The sequence below is a fragment of the Giraffa tippelskirchi genome, chromosome 4 (genome assembly GCF_054371585.1).
Source record: "Giraffa tippelskirchi isolate mGirTip1 chromosome 4, T2T-mGirTip1v1.2.pri, whole genome shotgun sequence".
In the NCBI taxonomy this organism is placed as follows: domain Eukaryota; kingdom Metazoa; phylum Chordata; class Mammalia; order Artiodactyla; family Giraffidae; genus Giraffa; species Giraffa tippelskirchi.
In genome coordinates this window covers 2950993-2971410 of record NC_137278.1, presented here as the reverse complement: position 1 = coordinate 2971410, position 20418 = coordinate 2950993, and the positions used below count along the sequence as shown (strand labels likewise).

The 20418-nt window shown below is 53.4% G+C and overlaps 2 protein-coding genes across 16 annotated transcripts; one reads left to right on the top strand and one right to left on the bottom strand.

The window, feature by feature from the left end:
* Nucleotides 1-2894: 2894 nt before the first annotated feature.
* Nucleotides 2895-8001, bottom strand: LCN9 (lipocalin 9). Of its 9 annotated transcripts, none has more exons than XR_014082176.1 (11): nucleotides 7911-8001; nucleotides 7229-7309; nucleotides 5835-6472; nucleotides 5458-5594; nucleotides 5139-5212; nucleotides 4708-4818; nucleotides 4409-4510; nucleotides 4225-4266; nucleotides 3579-3990; nucleotides 3386-3412; nucleotides 2895-3220 (listed from the first exon to the last, which is right to left on the bottom strand). XR_014082176.1 is itself a non-coding variant. In XM_081590592.1 (10 exons), the coding sequence occupies exons 4-9, from the start codon at nucleotides 5928-5930 to the stop codon at nucleotides 4247-4249; spliced, it is 540 nt and encodes a 179-aa protein (XP_081446718.1). In that variant the 5' UTR covers nucleotides 5931-6137; nucleotides 6389-6472; nucleotides 7229-7309; nucleotides 7911-8001; the 3' UTR covers nucleotides 2895-3990; nucleotides 4225-4246. The 9 variants fall into 9 exon arrangements, 4 of the variants coding, with proteins under 4 accessions (XP_081446718.1, XP_081446721.1, XP_081446717.1 ...); XR_014082175.1 differs by having other exon boundaries at nucleotides 2895-3412; nucleotides 5835-6137; nucleotides 6389-6472; XR_014082174.1 differs by having other exon boundaries at nucleotides 5835-6137.
* A 36-nt stretch (nucleotides 8002-8037) lies between these two features.
* On the top strand, nucleotides 8038-18005 carry GLT6D1 (glycosyltransferase 6 domain containing 1). 7 transcript variants are annotated; one of them, XM_081590585.1, is made up of 6 exons: nucleotides 8038-8134; nucleotides 9202-9418; nucleotides 14612-15047; nucleotides 15601-15642; nucleotides 16341-16478; nucleotides 17151-18005. In XM_081590585.1, the coding sequence occupies exons 3-6, from the start codon at nucleotides 14995-14997 to the stop codon at nucleotides 17818-17820; spliced, it is 903 nt and encodes a 300-aa protein (XP_081446711.1). In that variant the 5' UTR covers nucleotides 8038-8134; nucleotides 9202-9418; nucleotides 14612-14994; the 3' UTR covers nucleotides 17821-18005. The 7 variants fall into 7 exon arrangements, with proteins under 7 accessions (XP_081446711.1, XP_081446709.1, XP_081446712.1 ...); XM_081590583.1 differs by lacking the exon at nucleotides 14612-15047 and having other exon boundaries at nucleotides 9202-9281; XM_081590586.1 differs by lacking the exon at nucleotides 14612-15047.
* Nucleotides 18006-20418: the final 2413 nt, after the last annotated feature.

The following is a 20418-nucleotide window of genomic DNA, read 5'->3' as shown; positions in this document are numbered from 1 at the left end:
AATGCCCCCCGTGCCTGCCGGACCCAGCCTCCAAAACTGCTGCTGGCATCCCCTCCAATGCTCTGGGTGCTTGACTCTGGCCCAGCCGCCTTGGCAATGGGCACCTTCAGCTGGGCATCTGGCTGGTGAGGAGCATCACTGGTAAAGAGCAGTGATGTGATGGGGACCACGTGGGGCAGGGTAGGGGGTTGTCGGGGCTACCAATGTCCTTCTCTCCTGAACACAAAATCTTTCAAAATCATAACAGGTAGAACGAATATAGATGCCGAGAAGAACATTCCTGTTTAAGACCCCACTGGCATTCTGGGGCAACCAGATGTCTTTTCTACCTACTGTCCTCAAGCCTTTTCATACTGTTCAAGGGGACGACGGAGGATGAGATGGCTGGATGGCATCACCAGTTCAATGGACATGAGTTTGAGTAAGCTCTGGGAGTTGGTGATGGACAGGGAGGCCTGGCGCGCTGCAGTCCATGGAGTAGACAAAGAGTCGGACACGACTGAGGGACTGAACTGAACTGTCCTCAGGCAGCTTACTTAGTTTTTAAAAAATTGCAGTATTGTTTATTTATAGTGTTTCAGGGGGACAGCAACATGATTCAGTTATATATTTTTTTTTTCAGTGTTTTTTATTATAGGTTATTATAAGGTATTGAATATAGTTTCCTCTGCTATACAGTAGGGCCTAGTTATTGTCTGTCTTATATATGCAGCCAATGTAAGTCAACCGTGTCTGACTCTTTGTGACCCCATGGACTGTAGCCTGCCAGACTCTTCTGTCCATGGGATTCTCCAGGCAAGAATACTGCAGTGGGTTGCCACGCCCTACTCCAGGGGATCTTCCCAACCCAGGGATCGAACCCGTGTCTCTTATATAGAGTTGTTGGGGAAGGAAATGGCAACCCACTCCAGTGTTCTTGCCCAGAATTCCTCATGGACAGAGGAGCCTGACGGACTACAGACCACGGAGTCACAAAGAGTTGGACGTGACTTAGCCACTGAACAACAGCATGTTTAGTTGTGTGTATATTTTAATCCTAAACTGCTAAATGGTGTACCCCACTTTCCCCTTCGGTAACCACAAGCTTGCTTTCTATGTCTGTGAGTCTATTTGTCTTCTGTAAATAAGTTCATTTATTTTTTTAGATTCCACAAGAGATATCATATGATATTTATCTTTTTCTTACTTTACTTAGTATGATAATCTCTAGGTCCATCCATCTTGCTGAGCCCAGTATCTACGGAAACGACATACCAACTGAACAACCAGACCCCCGGATGGAAGAGCCCCAGGGCTTGTACCTAGACTCTCCGCTGCATAAAAGAATACCCTGATTATCTGTGTAACCCAATAGAATCATAAATTTTATTATGCTTATTGGGGTATGACCACAGGCCCATTGATAATTGTCCACTGTTAACTACCGAGGCTTAAGGCATATGGGTCACGGGTTAACTTTGATTGGATCTTTCTTTTCCCTTGTTCAGACTAGTGTCAGGGAGTTTGGGGAGGCGGGTTTGGGCACGTATACTTAGGGTATATAAGGTTTTCACAAAAACTGGTTGGGGTCCTTGGCTAAGAGGAGACTCTGCCTTGGGCCCGCCGGTGTAATAAACTGCACTCCACTATCTGCATTGTCCTTCTGAGTGAGTCTGTTTCCCAGAACACGTGGCTACAACAATACCATATGATATTTATCTTTTTCTTACTTCACTTAGTATGATAATCTCTAGGTCCATCCATCTTGCTGCAGATGGCATTATTTCACTCTTTTTAGTGGCTAAATAAATATTCCATTGTACACGTGTGCATCCTCTTTATCCATTCATCTGTAGATGGACATTCGGATTGCCTGCATGTGTTGGCTTCTGTAAATAGTGAGGCAGTGAACACTGGGGCACCTGTATCTTTTCAAGTTAGAGTTTCCTCCGAATATACACCCCTGTGCTCTGACCCCTGCACTGTGGGCTCCAACTTCCCTGCCCGCTGCACCTGTTTCCTTCCACCTGGGAGTCTCTAGGTTTGGGTTGGGCAGTGGGCAGCCCCAGTCCCACGCAGAGCTCCAGAGCCCGGCTCAGCCAGCAGCTTGGGGACACCCCGCTCTGGGCTCAGCTCCCCTCTGAGCCTCCTTCTGGAGCAGGTGCTGCTTCCCTGTGGTCCAGAGTCGTGAGCCACCACCCAAGCGTTCCTCTGAGCAGCCCCAGTTCTGCCCAGACACCAGCTTTGCACAGCAGCAGGCCCCAGCTGCGTGGGCAGCTTCCTACGCGTCCCCTGCCATGGCCCAGCAGGCTGGAGAGGGGTTCCAGATAGGGAGCTGGAGTCTGGGCTCGTGAGAGTGTGGGCTGCCCTGGCCCCCAGGCCATCCGGATGGAGTCTCCTTGTCCTTGCATTTGGCTTCTTAGGAAGGGACTCAAAGCTCTCCATCCCCAACGCCTGGGGCCCTGTCCCCAGGGCAGCTGACTCAGCGACTATGAACAGACACTGGTGCTGGGTGGGCTGGGTTTCCTGGTCCTCCCTGCAGCCCTGGCCCCCATCTGGGAGGTTTCCGGGGTAGCAGGCTGTGGGGAGGGTCTCAGGCTGTGCTCCCCTGCAGAGGGAGCGGTGGGGCCGATGCCTCCTCATCGTGGGGGGTGCCCCCCTACCCGGCCTTGCAGCTCCCCCTTGAGCTGCACTGAAGGCGGTTAGGGGTGTGGTAAGCATACGGGGGTAGTCTGGTCCCTATTCAGAGGGCAGGCTGGGGAGGCAGACGGAACCCTGGGGTGGGGGCAGAGGGTCTGGGGGGCAGGGGCCCTGGGGGGTGGTGGGGGCTGGGCCCCAGTGAGGCCAGGGCTGGCAGGAAGCGCCCCAGGCAGAGGAGCCTGTTAACATTTTCTGGGAAGGAAGGACCCACTCTCTTTTTAACCTTTTATTTTGCCAGCACTGGAGATTCACAGGCAGGTGTGAGAATGAATACAGAGAGCTTCTGGGTCCCCCTCATCCACTCTTCTGATGCCAACCCCCTGCAGGGCCGTGGGGCAGCACGCAGCCCCCACCCATGCTGTGGTGGGTACCACCCACCCTGTGCAGATTCTCTGTCCTTCCGACCCAGCGCCCATGTCCGCCGCTGCTCGGAGCCTCCAGCCTTGGAAGTTGGCTGCTTTCACTCGACCTGACTCCCTTGAGGCCCGTCATGTGTGCGGGGTCTGGCGTGAGGCTCGACACACTGTGTGTGGCCGCTGGCCTGCGGGGAGCCCCGGGCTGTCACAGCTGGGGGACGCTGGGCAGAGCTGCTCAGAGGTCGTGGTGTGGACATGACCTCACGTCTCTCGGGTGGATGCCCAGTGGACAGTCAACTTTTAACCCATGAAGTAACTGTGGGCTGCTCAGGACCTCCCAGGGAACTCACCTAGATGTGGGGTGGGGGCAGGGGTCACTGGTACCAGAGGGAAGGGAGTGGAGAGGCACACGCTTGGTTGATGACCTTGGGGACCCCTCTCCCCAAACCTCACAGGCCCTCATCAGAGGGGCCTGCAGGCCCCTGCTTCTCAGAGGAGATGCTCTGGCAGGCCAGTCCCTGCAGGAGGAGGGTGTGAGCTTACGGGGGCCAGGCCGCTTCCTGAGAGGGGAGATCAGCTGGAGAAGGAGCCTGTGTGTGGTGGAGGGTCTCCCCTTGCCCCCCAACAATACGTCTGCCCTCAGATCTCAGCGTCTGGAACCTGGGAACGGGGTCTTGTTTAGGGAAGAGCTCTCTGCAGAGGGGATGAGGGTGAGGATCTTGAGATGAGGCTGTCCTAGAGAAGGCTGGTGGTTCTCGCTCCGACAACGTGTCCTCAAAGGAAACCAAAGGAGAGAGACACGGACCCAGAGGAGGGGCAGTGCGACCAGGAGCTGAGACTGCGTGATGCAGCCCCGGGCCGGGGGAGCTGGGAGAGGCAGGAGGGACCCTCCCTGGGAGCCTCAGAGGGAGCTCAGACTTGCCCACGCCTGGATTTCAGACTCGGGGGTCCAGAACTGCAAGGAGATGAATTGCTGCTGTTTGGGGCCCGGTTTGCGGTCCAGCATTACAGCCACCCCAGAGCTGGAGGCAGGCATGTTTGCCGAGACCCCACCACCCCAGGAGGCTCCCCGTTTTGGGGGCAGGATGAACCCCCGCGGGCAGGGTGAAGGATGGGCTTGGAGAGGGGGCCCCCACCATCCCTCCAGCTTCCTCTGCCAGCCGGCCGGCCCCTAGCCGAGCTCACGCACCAGAAGGCTTGGGTGGGCGACTCTACCTCCTTTTACAGGGATCTGGGAAGACAGTCAGGTTCTCAGATAGGGACTGCCTGGGGTCCCCGCCCCACCCCAGGCCCTGGGCTCCCGTCCCCACACCCCCATCCCCTTCAGCTCCTCGCTGGCCCAGGCTGCTGGCAGGGAAGGCAGTGACGCCTACCTTGGTTGCTGAAGGGGATGATCTTTTCTGGGCCAAGTCCGTGTGATTTGCAGGCTTTGTTGAATCTGTCCAGGAAGCTGGATTTCAGCTCTGGGAACCGTCCTGTGGACAGAACAGTTTGGGGTCGTGTGTGGAGGGGAGGGGAGGTGAGGGGAAGGAGTGGCAGGTGTGCGGCACCTGGACGAGGTGGGCACCCGCCCCACGGTGCCACGGGCTGCGGGCACCTCAGGGCGTAGCCAGACCCCCACCACCCCGGGGACGGGGCCGCGGGCGGCGAGGGGGGCCCCGGGACGCGGTACCGTAGAGCGCCAGCACTTGCGTGGCCGTCCCATTCCTGAGGTTCCGCATGTGCAAGATGACATAACGCAGGTAGTCGGCCTCTAGGATCTGCAGGCTGTTCTCCCCCAGGTCTGCGCAGAAGCTCTGCTCAGCCCCCGGGGCCCGTGGCACAGATGCTCGAGGGTGTAGGGGCCAGTGGGGACCCCTGATGCCCGAGAGCTCCCCACACGCACACCCCCAGCTGGCCCTCCTGCCGCCCTTTACAGGCCAGGCCCACCCCTCTCACTTTGGGGTCGGCTGTCAGGGGGCCCCTGCTGCTGCTGCTGCTAAGTCGCTTCAGTCGTGTCCAACTCTGTGTGACCCCATAGATGGCAGCCCACCAGGCTCCGCCCCATAAACCCCTAAATCGGGGCTCACGGGGAGTGGGGCTGTCAGACAAGGGTCCACTTACAGCTGATGGTGTATTCCCCGCTCTTGCCTGTTTTGTCGCAGACCACGGCCACGTGTGTGCACTCTGCATGCAACCTGGAGCCCAGCGGGTGATGCTCGCAGCGCGACCCCATCCGACCCGATCGCGTGTGACCAATGCCTCCCAGTCCCCCCCACCCCGGTCTCCACGTCCCCTGAACCCCTGCCCCAGCCTCAGCACTCTGCTGCCCCCTGCCCCACATACGGCGCCCCCCCACCCCCAGCTTGGCCAGACGCCGATCCACATGGGTGGGGGCGGGGGTGAGACTGCAGGGGGCCGGGGGGGTGGGGGTAACACTCACATGAAGTGGAAACTGAGCTTGAGACCACCGTCCTCTACGACCTGAATGCCCTCGATGAAGAGCCTCAGGTCTCCGTCTTCCTCTATCCGCTTCCTGTTGTCTGCGGCCATGGAGATGGAGTACCAGGTCCCAGAGACCTGGAGGACAGAGGCCGCGGTGGGTGCGGGTGTCCTCACCTCTTGGTGCCTGCTCCCTCCCGGGGCCAGGCCCTGGGCGTGCGGCTCCCACCCAGCAAGCCCTCTCCGGCCTCCTAGGCAGCCGTCGCAGCTGGGGGAGAGAGGCAGACGCCCGGGAACAGTAGCTTGTCACAGGCCAGAGACCCCAGGTGCAGGCACCCTGCATCCAGACCCCTGGGAGAGCCCAGACTGCAGCCCCACCTTGGAAATGTCATAGTTCCTCCGTACAATGCGCTGGGGGTTGAAATCCTGGGCGCAGACCAGGCCCAGCCCCAGGCTCAGCAAGAGCAGCGCCATGCCTTCCGGTGGGTGGGCGCCTGGCCTGCCTGCTGCCCGCTGCCTTTATCCACTTCCCTGCGCCGTGGTTTCCGGCCCCAGCTCTTCTGTGTCCTCCGCACAGGCCTCCGCTTACTGGGAACTCGGCCAAAAGCCGCTGCGGCCGCCACCATCCTCCCCAGGCGACGGGCTGGGTCTGGCTGCTGCCCAGATGGGGCCCGGCTGGGTCTGAAGTCGCAAAGGAAAGTGGGGACAGGCTGGTATCTTGGCCTAAAGCCCCTGCCGGCCACAGAGGCAGGTGCCGCCGGGGCCTCTCCGATCCGTCGGATGCGAGTGGCAGAGGACAGAGCCCCTGGAGGGGCCACTCTTGCCCCTTCCAGCCTGGCCTGGGCTGGGTGCTCGGATTTCAGAGCGCTGAGGGGTCCTGGCAGCCATGTGTGCAGGTCAGGGTCCTAAAACTTCGATGGACAGGTCCTCACTCCCCTGGTGCATCCAGGCACAAGGCAGGCTGGTGGTCAGGGTGCGGGCTGAGCTGGACCAACCGGGGCATCAGATGCTAAGTCCTATTTTAGAGAACAGACATGGTTTATGTGTTGATGGAATTTTTTAATATTTTTTTAATTGAGCACCTACTATGTCCAGGATCTAGGATTTGAGTGAAGCACCCAGTCTCAGGAGAGCCGGGCCGTCCAAGGGGGCGTGCAGACGCTAGACAAACAGCAAATGACAAGCAGGGGTCTCACTGGCCCCCCTTGACCTGCTTCCTGACCCCCCGCTGGCCTTCCCTGCCTCTCTGGACAAGCCAAGCCCGCCCCCTATGTGGAAACCTTCCTGCTAGGTGGGGTTCCTGCGTCAGCCGCCTGTGGCTCATTCCTGTTTTCTGTGTTTGCCCGGCCTGCCCTGGTCGGACCTTCAGCCTCCGGCAGCCACTCCCCATCCTCATGAGGACAGGGGATGGCGGGGACAGAGCCAGGGCCTCTGGTCCATGACCAAGATTCCTGGAGGCCAGGCCGGGAGGCACCGCTTCCCAGAAGCGCTCTCTGCACACCGACGGCCCCCAGGACCTGGTTGGAAGGTCACAGGCTCTGTCACGGAGGACGGCGGTGACCACGCCACGGCTCTGACATGCCTCCCTGTGTCAGGGTATCCGTGACCCCATGGGACAAGTGGGGGGCCCGGTGCTTCGGTGCTGGGGCCGCATGACTCTCTCTAAGGTGACGCCTGCTTGAAGGGCCCTCCAGGGCTGCTGGAAGGGGCTGGACTCTCAAGCCCGGGAGAGGAGCGTCCACGGCCTGTCTCCACCACCCTCGCCCCCGTACCTGCCGGGGTCACCTCCCCATCGAGACGCGGCCATGGACGTTCGGCTCCAGGAACGATGACAGACATGGACATGCAAGTACCTGCACGTGAACAAGCACACGTGTCAAAACACACACATGCACACTCCCGTGTGTGTGCACACACTCGGCCCCATCCCACACCCCAGATGCTTTAACGCATCTGACAGATCTTATAACCTGAAGCATGTTATTTCTATAATTAGAAAGATGTACTTAAAAAATATGCTGAAAAGCAGAAGAAGGGGTTTGTTCTCCCCGGGGAGCCCATGGCCTGGAGGGAGGAGACGGCCACTCTTCTCTAACACAATCATGAACAAACTACTTAAAGCCCTCCCTGTAAGGTCAGTCTCTGGGAAACAGGGAGGGATGAGAGAGGAAGTGAGATGCAAAAGAGAATTTAAAATAAGAAACTCCCCTGACAGTCCTATGATTAAGAATCTGCCTGGCAAGGCAGGGGACGCGGCTTTGATCTCTGGCTGGGGAACTAAGATCCCACCCGCCCTGGGACAACTAAGCTTGTGCCCTGCAAGTACTGAGCCCATATGACACAACTAAGGAGTCCATGCACCGCGGTGAAAGATTCCGCACGATGCAACGAAGATCTAGTGTGCCACAAGTAAGACCCAATGCAACTAAATAAATAAATATTAAAAAAAAGTACCCTTTAGTTTTTCAAACAGAACCAAGTCCTGTCGTCCAGCAACCATGAGGAGCCCCGGGTGGCAGAGGTGTCATTGTGACCCCGACTTTCTGGGACTTACATCATCAAAGGGGATGCTGACATCACCACCCACGGAAGGCTCAAGGCCACGCGAGCCTACCTCGGTGTCTGGCCTGGGACTCTACAAAGACCCAAAGAGAGACGCTTGTAAAGCATCCAACCCGGTGAGCTGCCTTGGCACCTGCCTCAGGAGTGTTGTCGCTGAGACGCTCTGCTGGAGACCCCCCGTGGTACCCTGCCCATGTGGCATTGCTAATACACTTGGGTTCACGGGAGCGGGGGTGGGGGGAGGCAGGGTCACCTTGTGGGCAGTGGAGCTTGGCCGGTGCCCAGCTGGAGTACAAGGTGACCAGCCTTTGCCGTGTTCAAAGTAGGAGATCAAAAGAAACAGGTAGAGTATGTTTCGTCACACATTTGTACTTAGCTCAGTAAATCCGTCTAATCGCTATAAATGTACTGATGAGATAAACTTAAAGTTCTTTTCCTTCGAACTGTTTGTCTTCAAAGCCTAGTATGTTTTGTGCGCTGGTAGCACATCTCAAGTCAAATCAGCCACATTTCACGTGCTTGATGGCCACACGTGGCTACTCTCCTGGTCTGTGCAAACTAAGGCCGCATGTTGGTTAACCAGATGCTGGCAATGAAATAGCAGAGTCTCCATTCTGCTCAGTGCATAGCCCATAGCCCTGCAGACGTGCACAGTGACCCCACGCAGAACACGTGACATAAGCCCCGGTGTTGGCTAGAGCCAGAGTTTCCATGTTAGCACCTGACGCCTCTCATTCAGGTTGTAATCCCCGTTCCAACGTCTGCCTGGAGAAGGCTCGCTTGTTCTTAGCCTGCTGTAGTCTTGGGGCAAACGGTGCATCTTACCATGTCTGGGGGAGGAAGAAGAAAATGTCGACTTTGGGGGCGGACTGCATCCTTGTCACGACCTCGCTTTGCTGTCCCTGCTCTCGAGTGGAGAGTCTGTCACACGTCTTTTACGAAGCCAAGGTGGACGTTGCTAAGGCCCAGGGGTATCCGAGACGGCACTCAGTCCCGAAAGGAGCGACCGGCACCCCAGGAGACCCTAGTGGAGAGAGGTGTCCCCGTCTCCCCGCCCTCTCCCCAGGGCTGAGCATCCTGGGACGGGGGTTGGTGCCTCAGTGTCTGAACGAGTCCACAAGTCGGTCATCGGGAGGCGGCAGAAGTTTCCAACTCTGTTTCCAACTCTCTCCTTCTCCTCTAGGAGACAATGAGCTCTAAAAGGAAAATGCTGCTGTTGATTCTGGGTCTTTCACTGTTCCTGCTGTTTGAGCATCACTCCAGGTAAATGGAAAATCTCGGTGAGGCGACTCCTGCAGAGGCTGGCAGAGCTGCTCCAAACCTCCCGAGTTTTGTCCAAAGGTGTTAATAACACTCGAAATGAATCGGATATTACCTCCCCTCTCTGTGGGCCAAGCAAGGTATCCTTTCATTCTTAAGCATCCAACACGTGGTGATCGAGCCCTGTCTGGGCCCGGGCTCTGTCCTAGGTGCTCAGGGAGCCACGGTTACAGGGGGTGCGGGTCCCGGGGCCGAGGGTCCCGGGGGAGAAGGCAGAGGGAGGGGAGCAGAGAGTCAGGGACAACTTTAGAAACTACTTGTTTATTTGGTCATGTGGGGTCCTAGCTGCAGCACTCAGGATCTCCGATCTTCACAGTGACATGCAGGACCTTTAGTTGTGACGTGCAAACCCTTAGTTGTGGCAAGTGGGACCTAGTTCCCTGACCTGAGGTCACACCCAGGCCCCCTGAACTGGAAGCGCTGAGTCTTAGCCCCTGGACCACTAGGGAAGTCCCTGGAATAGCCTAGTTTATATAATTAAGGTCACCAAGAAAAACTAAAGTGAAGTCACAGCACCAAGTTGCTATTTCAGACAGACTGTGAATGGTCCCAAAGGTCCATCTTGTTCTGACACACACAGGACAGCAGTGGCCTGTCCTGGCAGCCTGTGTGAGCCACGGGCACGTCTGTGCCCGGCTCAGCTTCTCACGGAGAAAAATGCGAGTTCTTCCTTCCTCCGGCCCATGCCTTGTGGGCTCCTTCATGAGCAAACTTCCCAGATGCCATTTGAAAAGCAGTCTTATCATGAGAGACAATGTCTTTAAAAACAAAATGTTTGCAAAACGCAGATCTGATAAAAAAAAAAAGTTTGTATCCAAAATATGCAAAGAACTCTTAAAACTCAGCAACAAGGAAAAGAAAAACTTTATTAAAATGGGCAAAATCTGGACAGACATCTCACCCAAGAAGACATAAAGATAGCAAATAGGCATCTAAAAAGATGTTTGACATCATTTGTCATTAGATAATTGGGCTCTTGAGAAACCTGTATGCAGGTCAGGAAGCAACAGTTAGAACTGGACATGGAACAATAGACTGGTTCCAAATAGGAAAAGGAGTACGTCAAGGCTGTATATTGTCACCCTGCTTATTTAACTTATATGCAGAGCACATCATGAGAAACGCTGGGCTGGAGGAAGCACAAGCTGGAATCAAGATTGCCAGGAGAAATATCAATAACCTCAGATATGCAGATGACACCACCCTTGTGGCAGAAAGTGAAGAAGAACTAAAGAGCCTCTTGATGAAAGTGAGAGAGGAGAGTGAAAAAGTTGGCTTAAAGGTCAACATTCAGAAAACTAAGATCATGGCATCTGGTCCCATCACTTCATGGCAAATAGATGGGAAAACAGTGGAAACAGTGGCTGACTTTATTTTGGGGGGCTCCAAAATCACTGCAGATGGTGATTGCAGCCATGAAATTAACAGACGCTTACTCCTTGGAAGGAAAGTTATGACCAACCTAGACAGCATATTAAAAAGCAGAGACATTACTTTGTCAACAAAGGTCCGTCTGGTCAAGGCTATGGTTTTTCCAGTAGTCATGTATGGATGTGAGAGTTGGACCATAAAGAAAGCTGAGCGCCGAAGAATCGATGCTTTTGAACTGTGGTGTTGGAGAAGACTTTTGAGAGTCCCTTGGACTGCAAGAAGATCCAACCAGTCTATCCTAAAGGAGATCAGTCCTGGGTGATCATTGGTAGGACTGATGTTGAAACTGAAACTCCAAAACTTTGGCCACCTCATGCGAAGAGCTGACTCATTGGAAAAGATGCTGATGCTGGGAAGGATTGAGGGCAGGAGGAGAAGGGGATGACAGAGGATGAGATGGTTGGATGGCATCACCGACTCAATGGATATGGGTTTGGGTGGACTCCGGGAGTTGGTGATGGACCCGGAGGCCTGGTGTGCTATGGCTCATGGGTCGCAAAGAATCAGGTACGACTGAGTGACTGAACTGAACTGGACTGAATTGGGCTTCCCTGGTAACTCAGCTGGTGAAGAATCCGCCTGTGATGCAGGAGACCCTGGTTTGATTCTTGGGTCGCGCAGCTCCCCTGGACAAGGGATAGGCTATCCACTTCAGTATTCTTGGGCTTCCCTGGTGGCTCAGCTGGTAAAGAATCTGCCTGCAATGTGGGAGACCTGAGTTTGATCCATGGGTTGGGAAGATACCCTGGAGAAGGGAACGGCTACCCACTCCAGTATTCTGGCCTGGAGAATTCCATGGACTGTTTAGTCCATGGGGTCACACAGAGTCTGACACAGCTGAACAACTTTCACTTTCAATCACAAATAAAGACAACAACCAGGCACCCCGACACATCTATTAGCACAGCCATATGGTATAGCCACTGTGAAGACAGTGTGATGGTTTCTTACAAAGCTAAATGTGGTCTTTCTGGTGATCCAGCTTTGGTGTTCTTAAGTATCATTAATCCAAGTAATTTGAAAGTGTATGTTCACAAACAGCACACATAAGGTTTTATAGCAGCTTTATTCATAATGTCTAAAATCTGGAAGCGATCAAGGTGTTCTACAGTAGATGAATGGGTAAATAAACTGCGGTGCATCCAGATAAATGAATATGATTCAATGATAAAAAGAAACAAGCTATCAAGCCAGGAAAAGATACAGAGGAAATGTCAGTACACATTGGTAAAGGAAAGAAGCCAGAAGCCAATCTGAAAAGACTACCTACTGTATGCTTCCAACCACATGAAATTCTGGAAAAGGCGAAACTGCAGAGATAGTAAAGGGATCAGGGGTTCGGGGGTTTGGGGAGGAGTGCATGGACAAGCACCAAAGATTTGGGGGCAGTGAAACTGCTTATGGTGGACCCATGGCACTATACCTTTTTCAAAACCTGTAGAATTTTCTAGCACAGAGAGTGAATCTTAACCTAGATAAATTCAGCTCTCATTTTGAAAGTCGGGGAATCCCAGGAAGGACTGCTGTTTGTGACCGAAATCATTGAACTGTATCAAACATGCCAGAAGCACGCTCCCTGAGGGCAGAGGAAGGCGCTGAGAGAAGTCACCTCGGAAACCCGTGCAGTCTGCCGTTTGTTGCTGCTCCGTCGCTCAGTCGTGTCTGACTCTTTGCGACCCCATGGACTGCAGCACACCAGGCTTCCCTGTCCATCACCAACTCCCGGAATCTGCTTAAATTCATGTCCATTGAGTCGGTGATGCCATCCAACCATCTTATCCTCTGTTGCCCCCTTCTCTTCCTGCCCTCAATCTTCCCCAGCATCAGGATCTTCTCCAGTGAGTCGACTCGGCTCTTCGGAGTCTGTAAACATAAAGGGAAGACAGTCACGCATGGGACTGTCTCTAGCGGACAACGTCGTCTCCCCACGGGAGGGCAGGACAGCAGCTCTGACCCCAGCATGCGTGCGTCCGGGGACGGAACAGCTGAGTGAGTGGACGGTGAGTGACAGAGTGTGGGTAAGCGGGGGACAGTTAGGTGATCCATGCGGTGATGCGTTAAAGCTGGAGACACCAGTGTAGCTTCGTGGAGCAGGGGAGTTACCTGGGGAAGTATTTCCAGATACGTGCCTCTGTGCCGGTTGGTACAACTACACACACGCCTTCCCTGCTTGCCCGGCTGAGAGGACCTAGAAACAGGAGCCTGCAGGAGCGGTGAGCACACCAGCCCCAGACCTCGGTTGCTAATACGATTCTACAAAACAAAGCAAAACCCCAAGCCAGGCTTCCTTGGAGGCGTGGCTGTTTCTAGGACCAGGGACAGAACGTATACAGGATGCGCCTGGAGCAGAGGAACACAGGAGCCGGGGAAAGAGCTTCCAGTGGATAAAGTGGGAAGAATCTGAGCAAGAAAAAGAAGTTGTGTTGGGTTATATCCCAAAGCATAAAGCAGGTCTTCCAGAGTGCACATTGATATAAATAAAGGGCTGAGTCATCAAGTACATAGATGACAGAGAAGAGACGACACCCCGTTCATAAGAATCCCGAGTGATCGATGGAGACGCTGCTCCAGGAGACGGAACGTGTGAGCTGCCATAGCAACTCCCTATGAAGACTGCAGTATGGATTTTAAGGGAAGTCGCCCAGTCGTGCCTGACTCTTTGCAACCCCATGGACCAGGCTCCTCTGTCCATGGAATTTTCCAGGCAAGAGTAGTGGAGTGTGTTGCCATTTCCTTCTCCAGAGGATCTTCCCAACCCAGGGATCGAACTGGGGTCTCCCACATTGTGGGCAGACGCTTTACCGTCTGAGCCACCAGGGAAGCCACTTGACAGGGAAGGGAAAGAGTCACCTGACAGTGGAGAAGCCTGAAAACAGGACCTCAGCTGGGTGGTCACGGTCCATTCATTGGGACAGGGCGTGATGTGGTCTGAGAAACGCAGCCGAGAGGACCGCAAGTGGATGTGCATCAGGTGGGTCCTGGAGAGGATCCTGGGGACAGAAGAAGGGCTTTGGGGGCAAGCTGAGGAAATCTGATGGAAGCAAGGAGTTGAGTCCACAATGGGGTCCCCCTGGCTTCACCAACAGCAACGGACGCCCGGTACAAATCCAAGCTGTCGATGATGCAGGGGCCGGGTGCAGGGGTGTCCAGGGACCATCTTCACAATCTTTGCTGTGAAATTACTTTAAAAAGAAAGTTCACTTTAAAAGGAGGGGACTCACTGGAGAAGGAAACAGCAACCCACTCCAGCATTCTATTCTTGCTTGGGAAATCCCATGGATAGAGGAGCCAGGTGGGCTATAGTTCATGGGGTCAAAAAGAGCAACTGAGTAGCTTTCATTTCACTTCTGTATATACATAACTTTCATATCATACCCATTGAGCAAAATAAGTTTCTTAAAGGTGTTTCAGATCTTATTTAAACTAAATTAGACGTTTTGTTATTGTATTAGTCCAATGTTAAACATTTAAAATGCCTGTTCATAAGACTTGTTTTTGATAAGTTTATCTTTAGTATATTGTTTTCCAAATAAATACAATAAATAAACATCTTGTTTTCTTAAAAAAATAAAAAATAAAAAAATAAAAGGAGGGGACTCAATGTCCATCAACAGATGAATGGATAAAGAAGGTATGGTGCATGTATACAAAGGAATACTACGTGGGTACTTAGTTGTTCAGCCTTGTCTGACTCTTCGCGACACTTTGGACTGCAGCCCGCCAGGCTCCTCTGTTCATGGGATTCTCCAGGCAAGAATACTAGAGTGGGTCGCCATGCCCTCCAGGGGATCTTCCCAATCTAGGGATCGAACCCACATCTCTTATGTCTCTTGCGTTGGCAGGTGAGTTGTTTACACTAGTGCTAACTGGGAAGCCAAAGAAGGCTTAGCGTCGAAGAATTGATATCTTCGAACCGTGATGCTGGAGAACACTCTTGAGAGCCCCTTGGACTGCAAGGAGATCCAACCAGTCCATCCTAAAGGAGATAAGTCCTGAATATTCACTGGAAGGACTGATGCTGAAGCTGAAGCTCCAATCCTTTGGCCACCTAACGGGAAGAGCCGACTCATAGGAAAAGACCCTGATGCTGGGAAGGATTGAAGACAGGGGGAGAAGGGGACGACAGAGGATGAGATGGTTGGATGGCATCACCGACTTGATGGGCATGAGTTTGAGCAAGCTCCAGGAGATGGTGATGGACAGGGGAGCCTGCCTGCTGTAGTCCATGGGGTTGCAAGAGTTGGACACAGCTGAGCAACGTTTTCCTTTCTGCCCTGGGTCAGTGCATTAGCTTGTGTGTACCATGCGTGTAAGTGCAGGGACTCTGGTGTTGATCAAGGAGGAGGCAGGACGCTGGATGGTGGTCCTCCACCAGTTGCTTCACTGGGCAGCAGACCTGGAGACAGTGGGGAGGGGGCGCCTGCCGTAGGCATCAGGGGAGGGGCTGCCTTTTGTCTGCACACAGCTGTAACTGCTGTTAGTTTTCCCCAACCGCACGCTCTTTCTTGCCTCCCTCCCCGGCCGTCATCTCCTTTCCTTGCACCTCTCTTCCTTCCAAACCCGGGAAGTCTCCTCCCCAGATGGCTGTCCCTAGTCCCAAATCTGGGCTGGACGTGCCGTATTCAGCCCTACACTCTGAGCTCTGCCGCTCCCCTTGGCACTGACCCCTGGGGCTTCTTTAGAGCCATCCCTCTGCCCCAGGTGCCCAGGGCTGCAGGTCCACTGCTGTTGGACCAGCGCCAAACAGCACCTGCCACAGCTCAAGGGCTCCGCAGATACTTGCTGAATGAATGCTTGACTCATAATAACTTGGTTTTCCCTTCACATCCAGGAAAAATCAAGAACTTCAGCTCTCAGACTGGTTCAACCCCAGGTAAGGATGAAAATGTCTGCATGTGAACACATACACACACACACACACCCATGCACACATGCACACACAGACATGGACACAGACACACACACACAGGAATTCAATCTGCAGTGATTAGGTTTTTTCTTTTTCCCCAATCAGCAAATTACAGCCATCCTGGGAGGTTCCCAGTAGCTGGAATTCATGCTGACCCGCTCCGCTTGTTGGAATCTTCCTGGTTTTTATTGAAAGTTCTATGAAGGGCTTGTCCTGATTTTGGCCTCAGCTCTCGGGGGAGGGTCCTGTCCCCTGTTGTGGTTCTGGGGTATCTTGCTTCCTGATTACCTGTCATCATCCATTAGCCAGTTCCCTCCTGGTTTTAGATTATTTAGCTTAGGGCTCTTGCCAGGAATTCTCCAGTGACTAACTTTGTACGTATTAATATACATTCTTACATTGTCTTGTGAGTTCATCTGTGGGGTAAATTCCCCAAACACAGTCATTAAATCAAACAAGGCAGATATTTAAATTTTTTTTACATTGAAATTTTTTCCCATGACATGCTCACGGCACAGACCACAGGAGCCATCCACGGCCTGAGCCACGGTGTCCGGCATGCAGAAAGGGACCCTGTAAGCCTCACCTGTTATCACCGGTGCAGCCCCTGCTGCTCTCATTGTAAAGGTGCCCACTCCACCAGTTTCTCTTTTGTTCAACAGAAAACGCCCCGATGTGATCACGACCACGAGCTGGCTTGCTCCCGTTGTCTGGGAAGGCACTTTCAGCAGAGAGGCGCTGGAAAAACACTACAGAAAGCAGAATCTCACAATGGGCTTGGCTGTCTTTGCTACTGGCAGGTAGGGGTCACCAGCCTGTACCATACTTTATTTTGGAAAAATGCGCACCACTATCCATGGACCTCCCACCTCCAAAGGGCTGCTCATCAACCTCCGTAACCACTGTTTGTGGACGGCCTGTGCAAAACAGGACCCGGTTTTTCTCTCCTTCCTCGTTGTTGTTCTTGTTCAGTTGCCAAGTCCCTCCTCACTCTTTGCAACCCCGTGGACTGTAGCCCGCCAGGCTCCTCTGTCCATGGGATTTCCCAGGCAAGAATACTGGAGTGGGTTGCCATTTCCTTCTCTGAGGGAATCTTCCCAACCCAGGGATCGAACCTGAGTCTCCTGCATCGCAGGCAGATTCTTTACCCCTGAGCCACCTGTGAAGTCCTTCTCCTTCCTCGGCTGGGTCCTTGATACCACTTGGCTGTCTTTCCATTAATATCCAGTTAGCTCTCACACTCTCTTTTGCCAACAGTCGTTCCAAAACTTGAGAGGCTTTTCTCAGACTTCCCAGCCCTCACCTCCCCCTTCTGTAACCACTGCAGCTGAAATGCAGACCCGACCTCCTGCCCTCCGCCCTGGGGATTCTGCAGCGTTGACTTGACGCCTCCCATGTGGATGGTGTTTGGTGATGCTCTTCCAAAAGCGTTAGGGAGGCGAGCGTCCTCCTCTGCGCCGTGTGTTTTGCAGGCTTGCAGATCAGTGCCTGGAGCTGTTCTTGCGCTCGGCGAATAGGTACTTCCTGGCTGGCTACAGAGTGATCTTCTACATCATGGTGGACACCTTCACCAGGCTGCCCCAGATCAAGTGGGGGCCCCTCCGACAGTTCAAAGTGTTCGTCGTCACCGAGGACCGCTGGCCGGACAACGTCGACCTCGTGCGCATGAAGAGCTTGGCCAAGCACATCGTCTGGGACATCCACGGGGAGGTTGACTTCCTCTTCAGCATGAGCGTCACCCAGATCTTCCAGAACAACGTGGGCGTGGAGATCCTGGGCGCGTCGGTGGCTCAGCTCCACGCCTGGTGGTACTTCAAGAACCGTGAGAGTTTCCCCTATGAGAGGAGGCCCACGTCGGCAGCTTGCATCCCGTCGGGCCAGGGCGATTTCTACTACGATGGTGCGTTCGTGGGCGGCACACCCCTGGAGGTCCTGAACCTCGTGGAGGAGTACCTGGATGGCGCCATCCATGACCTCAGACTCGGGTTGAACAGCACCTACGAAAAGCACCTCAACAAGTACTTTTTCCTCCGGAAGCCCGCCAAGCTCTTATCCCCAGAGTACAACTGGGACGCCGACTTCTACCCACCGCCCCAGGTGCAGTACGTCAAGGTGGCCCAGCAGTCCAAAAGGAGATACTGACTCGCCGGGACCGCAGGCCCTGCCAGCAATGGTTCCCCCTGGAAGGTGGGATGTCTTCATAGCCCAGGTCTGAGAGACACAGACGTTTATACTCACACACAAGGCATTTTTCTGCCTGCAATTTTGAGCCATCCGATTTGGCCACTGCAAGATAAAGAATAAAAGGGTGCTTATTGAATGTTTAACACATGGTGATGTTAATATCGATATGTTGTAGATAACCCAGACATAATTGGAGGCATAAAATCAATTTTTTTTTAATGGACAAAAACTCTATTTCAGAAAAAAAATGTATATATATATGTACACAGAAGGGCAAAGGATGGCATGTGGAGGAGAAAACAAAACATTCATGGCTCGTGAGTCCGTTGAGGGGGTGCTTCTCAGGCTGGGGAGGCACATTGCTGTATTTCAACACCTGGAACCGTCTCACCCTATCTAGCTTGTGACTGGACATGCGTGAACTAGAGACTCCCTACCAAATACATGTCTGTCTTTTATTGTTACACAGAGAGATGTCAAGTTCATTTGTAAAATCTCTCGGCATTTTATTTTATTTATTTTTGAGAAGACAGGGGCTGAGTGCAGGGGTGGAGGCAGATGTCTGCCAGGTGCAGGGAGGGGTGGCCCGCTGGCCCGCGTCCTCGGGCAGCTGCAGGGCAGCGGGGAGATGTGACTCTGTGGCGCTCCCCTTGCACGTTAGAAAGGGCTCGACATGGGCAGCTCGGAGTGCCACGAGGCTCAGGATGGCACCCCCACGGGTGGCGGGGAGGGGGGCTTACATGGCTAGCAGAGCTTTGTTCTTGGCAGTGAATGTGAGGGCTGGAGACTCCCATGTCGTAAGAAGGCAGCCGTCTTCCTCCTCCTTCTCTTGGCTGCACTGCGAGGCACGTGGGCTTTTAGGTCCCCAACCAGGGACTGAACCTGCGCCTTCTGCATGGGGAGTGCGGAGTCTTGGCCTCCAGATGGCCAGGGGGTCCCCACAGGCAAGCTTCTTAATGAACCCTCCTTCCTGGGAGAGGAAGCAGGTTGCATAAGTGTGAAGGCCAGGATTGCCCTCCCCCAAATGCTCACGAGGAGTCCTAGTCCCCAGGATCTCAGACCGTGACTGATACGGAGAAAAGGCCTTTACAGAGGTGACTGAGGCAAAATGAGGTCACCAGGGAGAGTCCTCGTCCAGTAGGACCAGTGACCCCACCGGAGAGGGGACTGGGGCACTGACGTGCCCAGAAGAGAGGACACGCCCGGGAGAGGGGCCGCCTCCCCCTCAGATGTCCAGCTCTCGGAGCTGGGAGAAGGGCTCTTCTGTTCTTTAAGCCCCTGGCCTGTGGCAAAGTAATACAGTGCGCGTTCCAAAAGTCATCACAACCGAAACACTAAAGCCGTGAGAAGATTGACAGTCACTTCCTGGAGTGGAAGCCAGAGGCCATGGAAAGGTAGCTGGCCTGGGGAACACGCGCTCACATTCGGCCCTGGAGTGAGAACCCCGTCCGGCACTGTGTTGTCCACCTCCCCCTCCCGGGACGCCACTCATCAGGAGGGTTTCCCTAAACGACACGTTTGTCAGGGTGGGGCTCATCCTACAGGGCTTCCCTGGTGGTGCAGTGGTAAAGAGTCTGCCTGCCCACGCAGGAGACGCAAGTTTGATCCCTGGGTGGGGAAGATCTCCTGAAGGAGAGCATGGTAAGCCACTCTAGGATTCTTGCCCGGGGAATCCCATGGACAGAGGAGCCTGGCGGGCTACCATCCATTGTTCGCAAGTGGACACGACTTAGCGGCTCAACAACAACAAGCTCTTTCTACTCTTTCTCTCTCAGTTGTTGCCTTTGGCTAAATCACGATGCTATTTTCAGTGATTCATCCTTTCTTGTATCACAGAGCAGCTTTTGATTTAAAAAAAATCTATAAAATTATTTCAAAACAGAGTATGATATTCCATTAGCCACAAGCCCTACCTCACAAAGATCACTATCAGCTCTCGTAGGTCATACCTAGAGAGGGGAGGGTGTGATTTAGCTACTGTGCTGAAACCAACAAACAGACAAAAACTAACTTTTTTTCCCCCTGACAATTTATGGAGAAGGCTGGGGGACTTACTGAGAAGGGTTCTAAACTTCTACCTTGAAAGATACTGTGGGATCAATATGAAAGCACCGTAAATTCCTTGGTAATGAAAGATTTTTAATGCCTAGAATTTCCAGGTCCAAGAACAAACTTGTTTAAAGGACTCATGCAAACAGGTCACCCCTGAATGACATTTTCCATTTCCATCCTCCTAGCAAAAGTATGCTTCCCCATATGGTGGGTGCTGAGTTAAAATTTTAAAAATTTTGCTAATTTGATAAGCAAGCATAGAATCTTTTTCTTGGATTACTTGGGACATCAAATCCTATTTTATTTTTTTAAGTTTTTAAGCTATAGTTGCTTTATTTTAAAAATTAGAAAAAAATTTGCTTTGGTCATACCACAAGGCATGTTGGAGTCTCACTTCCCCAACCAGGGATCGAACCCGAGCCCCTGCAGGAAGCTTGGTGCCTTAGCCACTGGACCACTAGGGACCTCTGTCAAACCTTATTTAAAACTATAGTTATGAGCCAT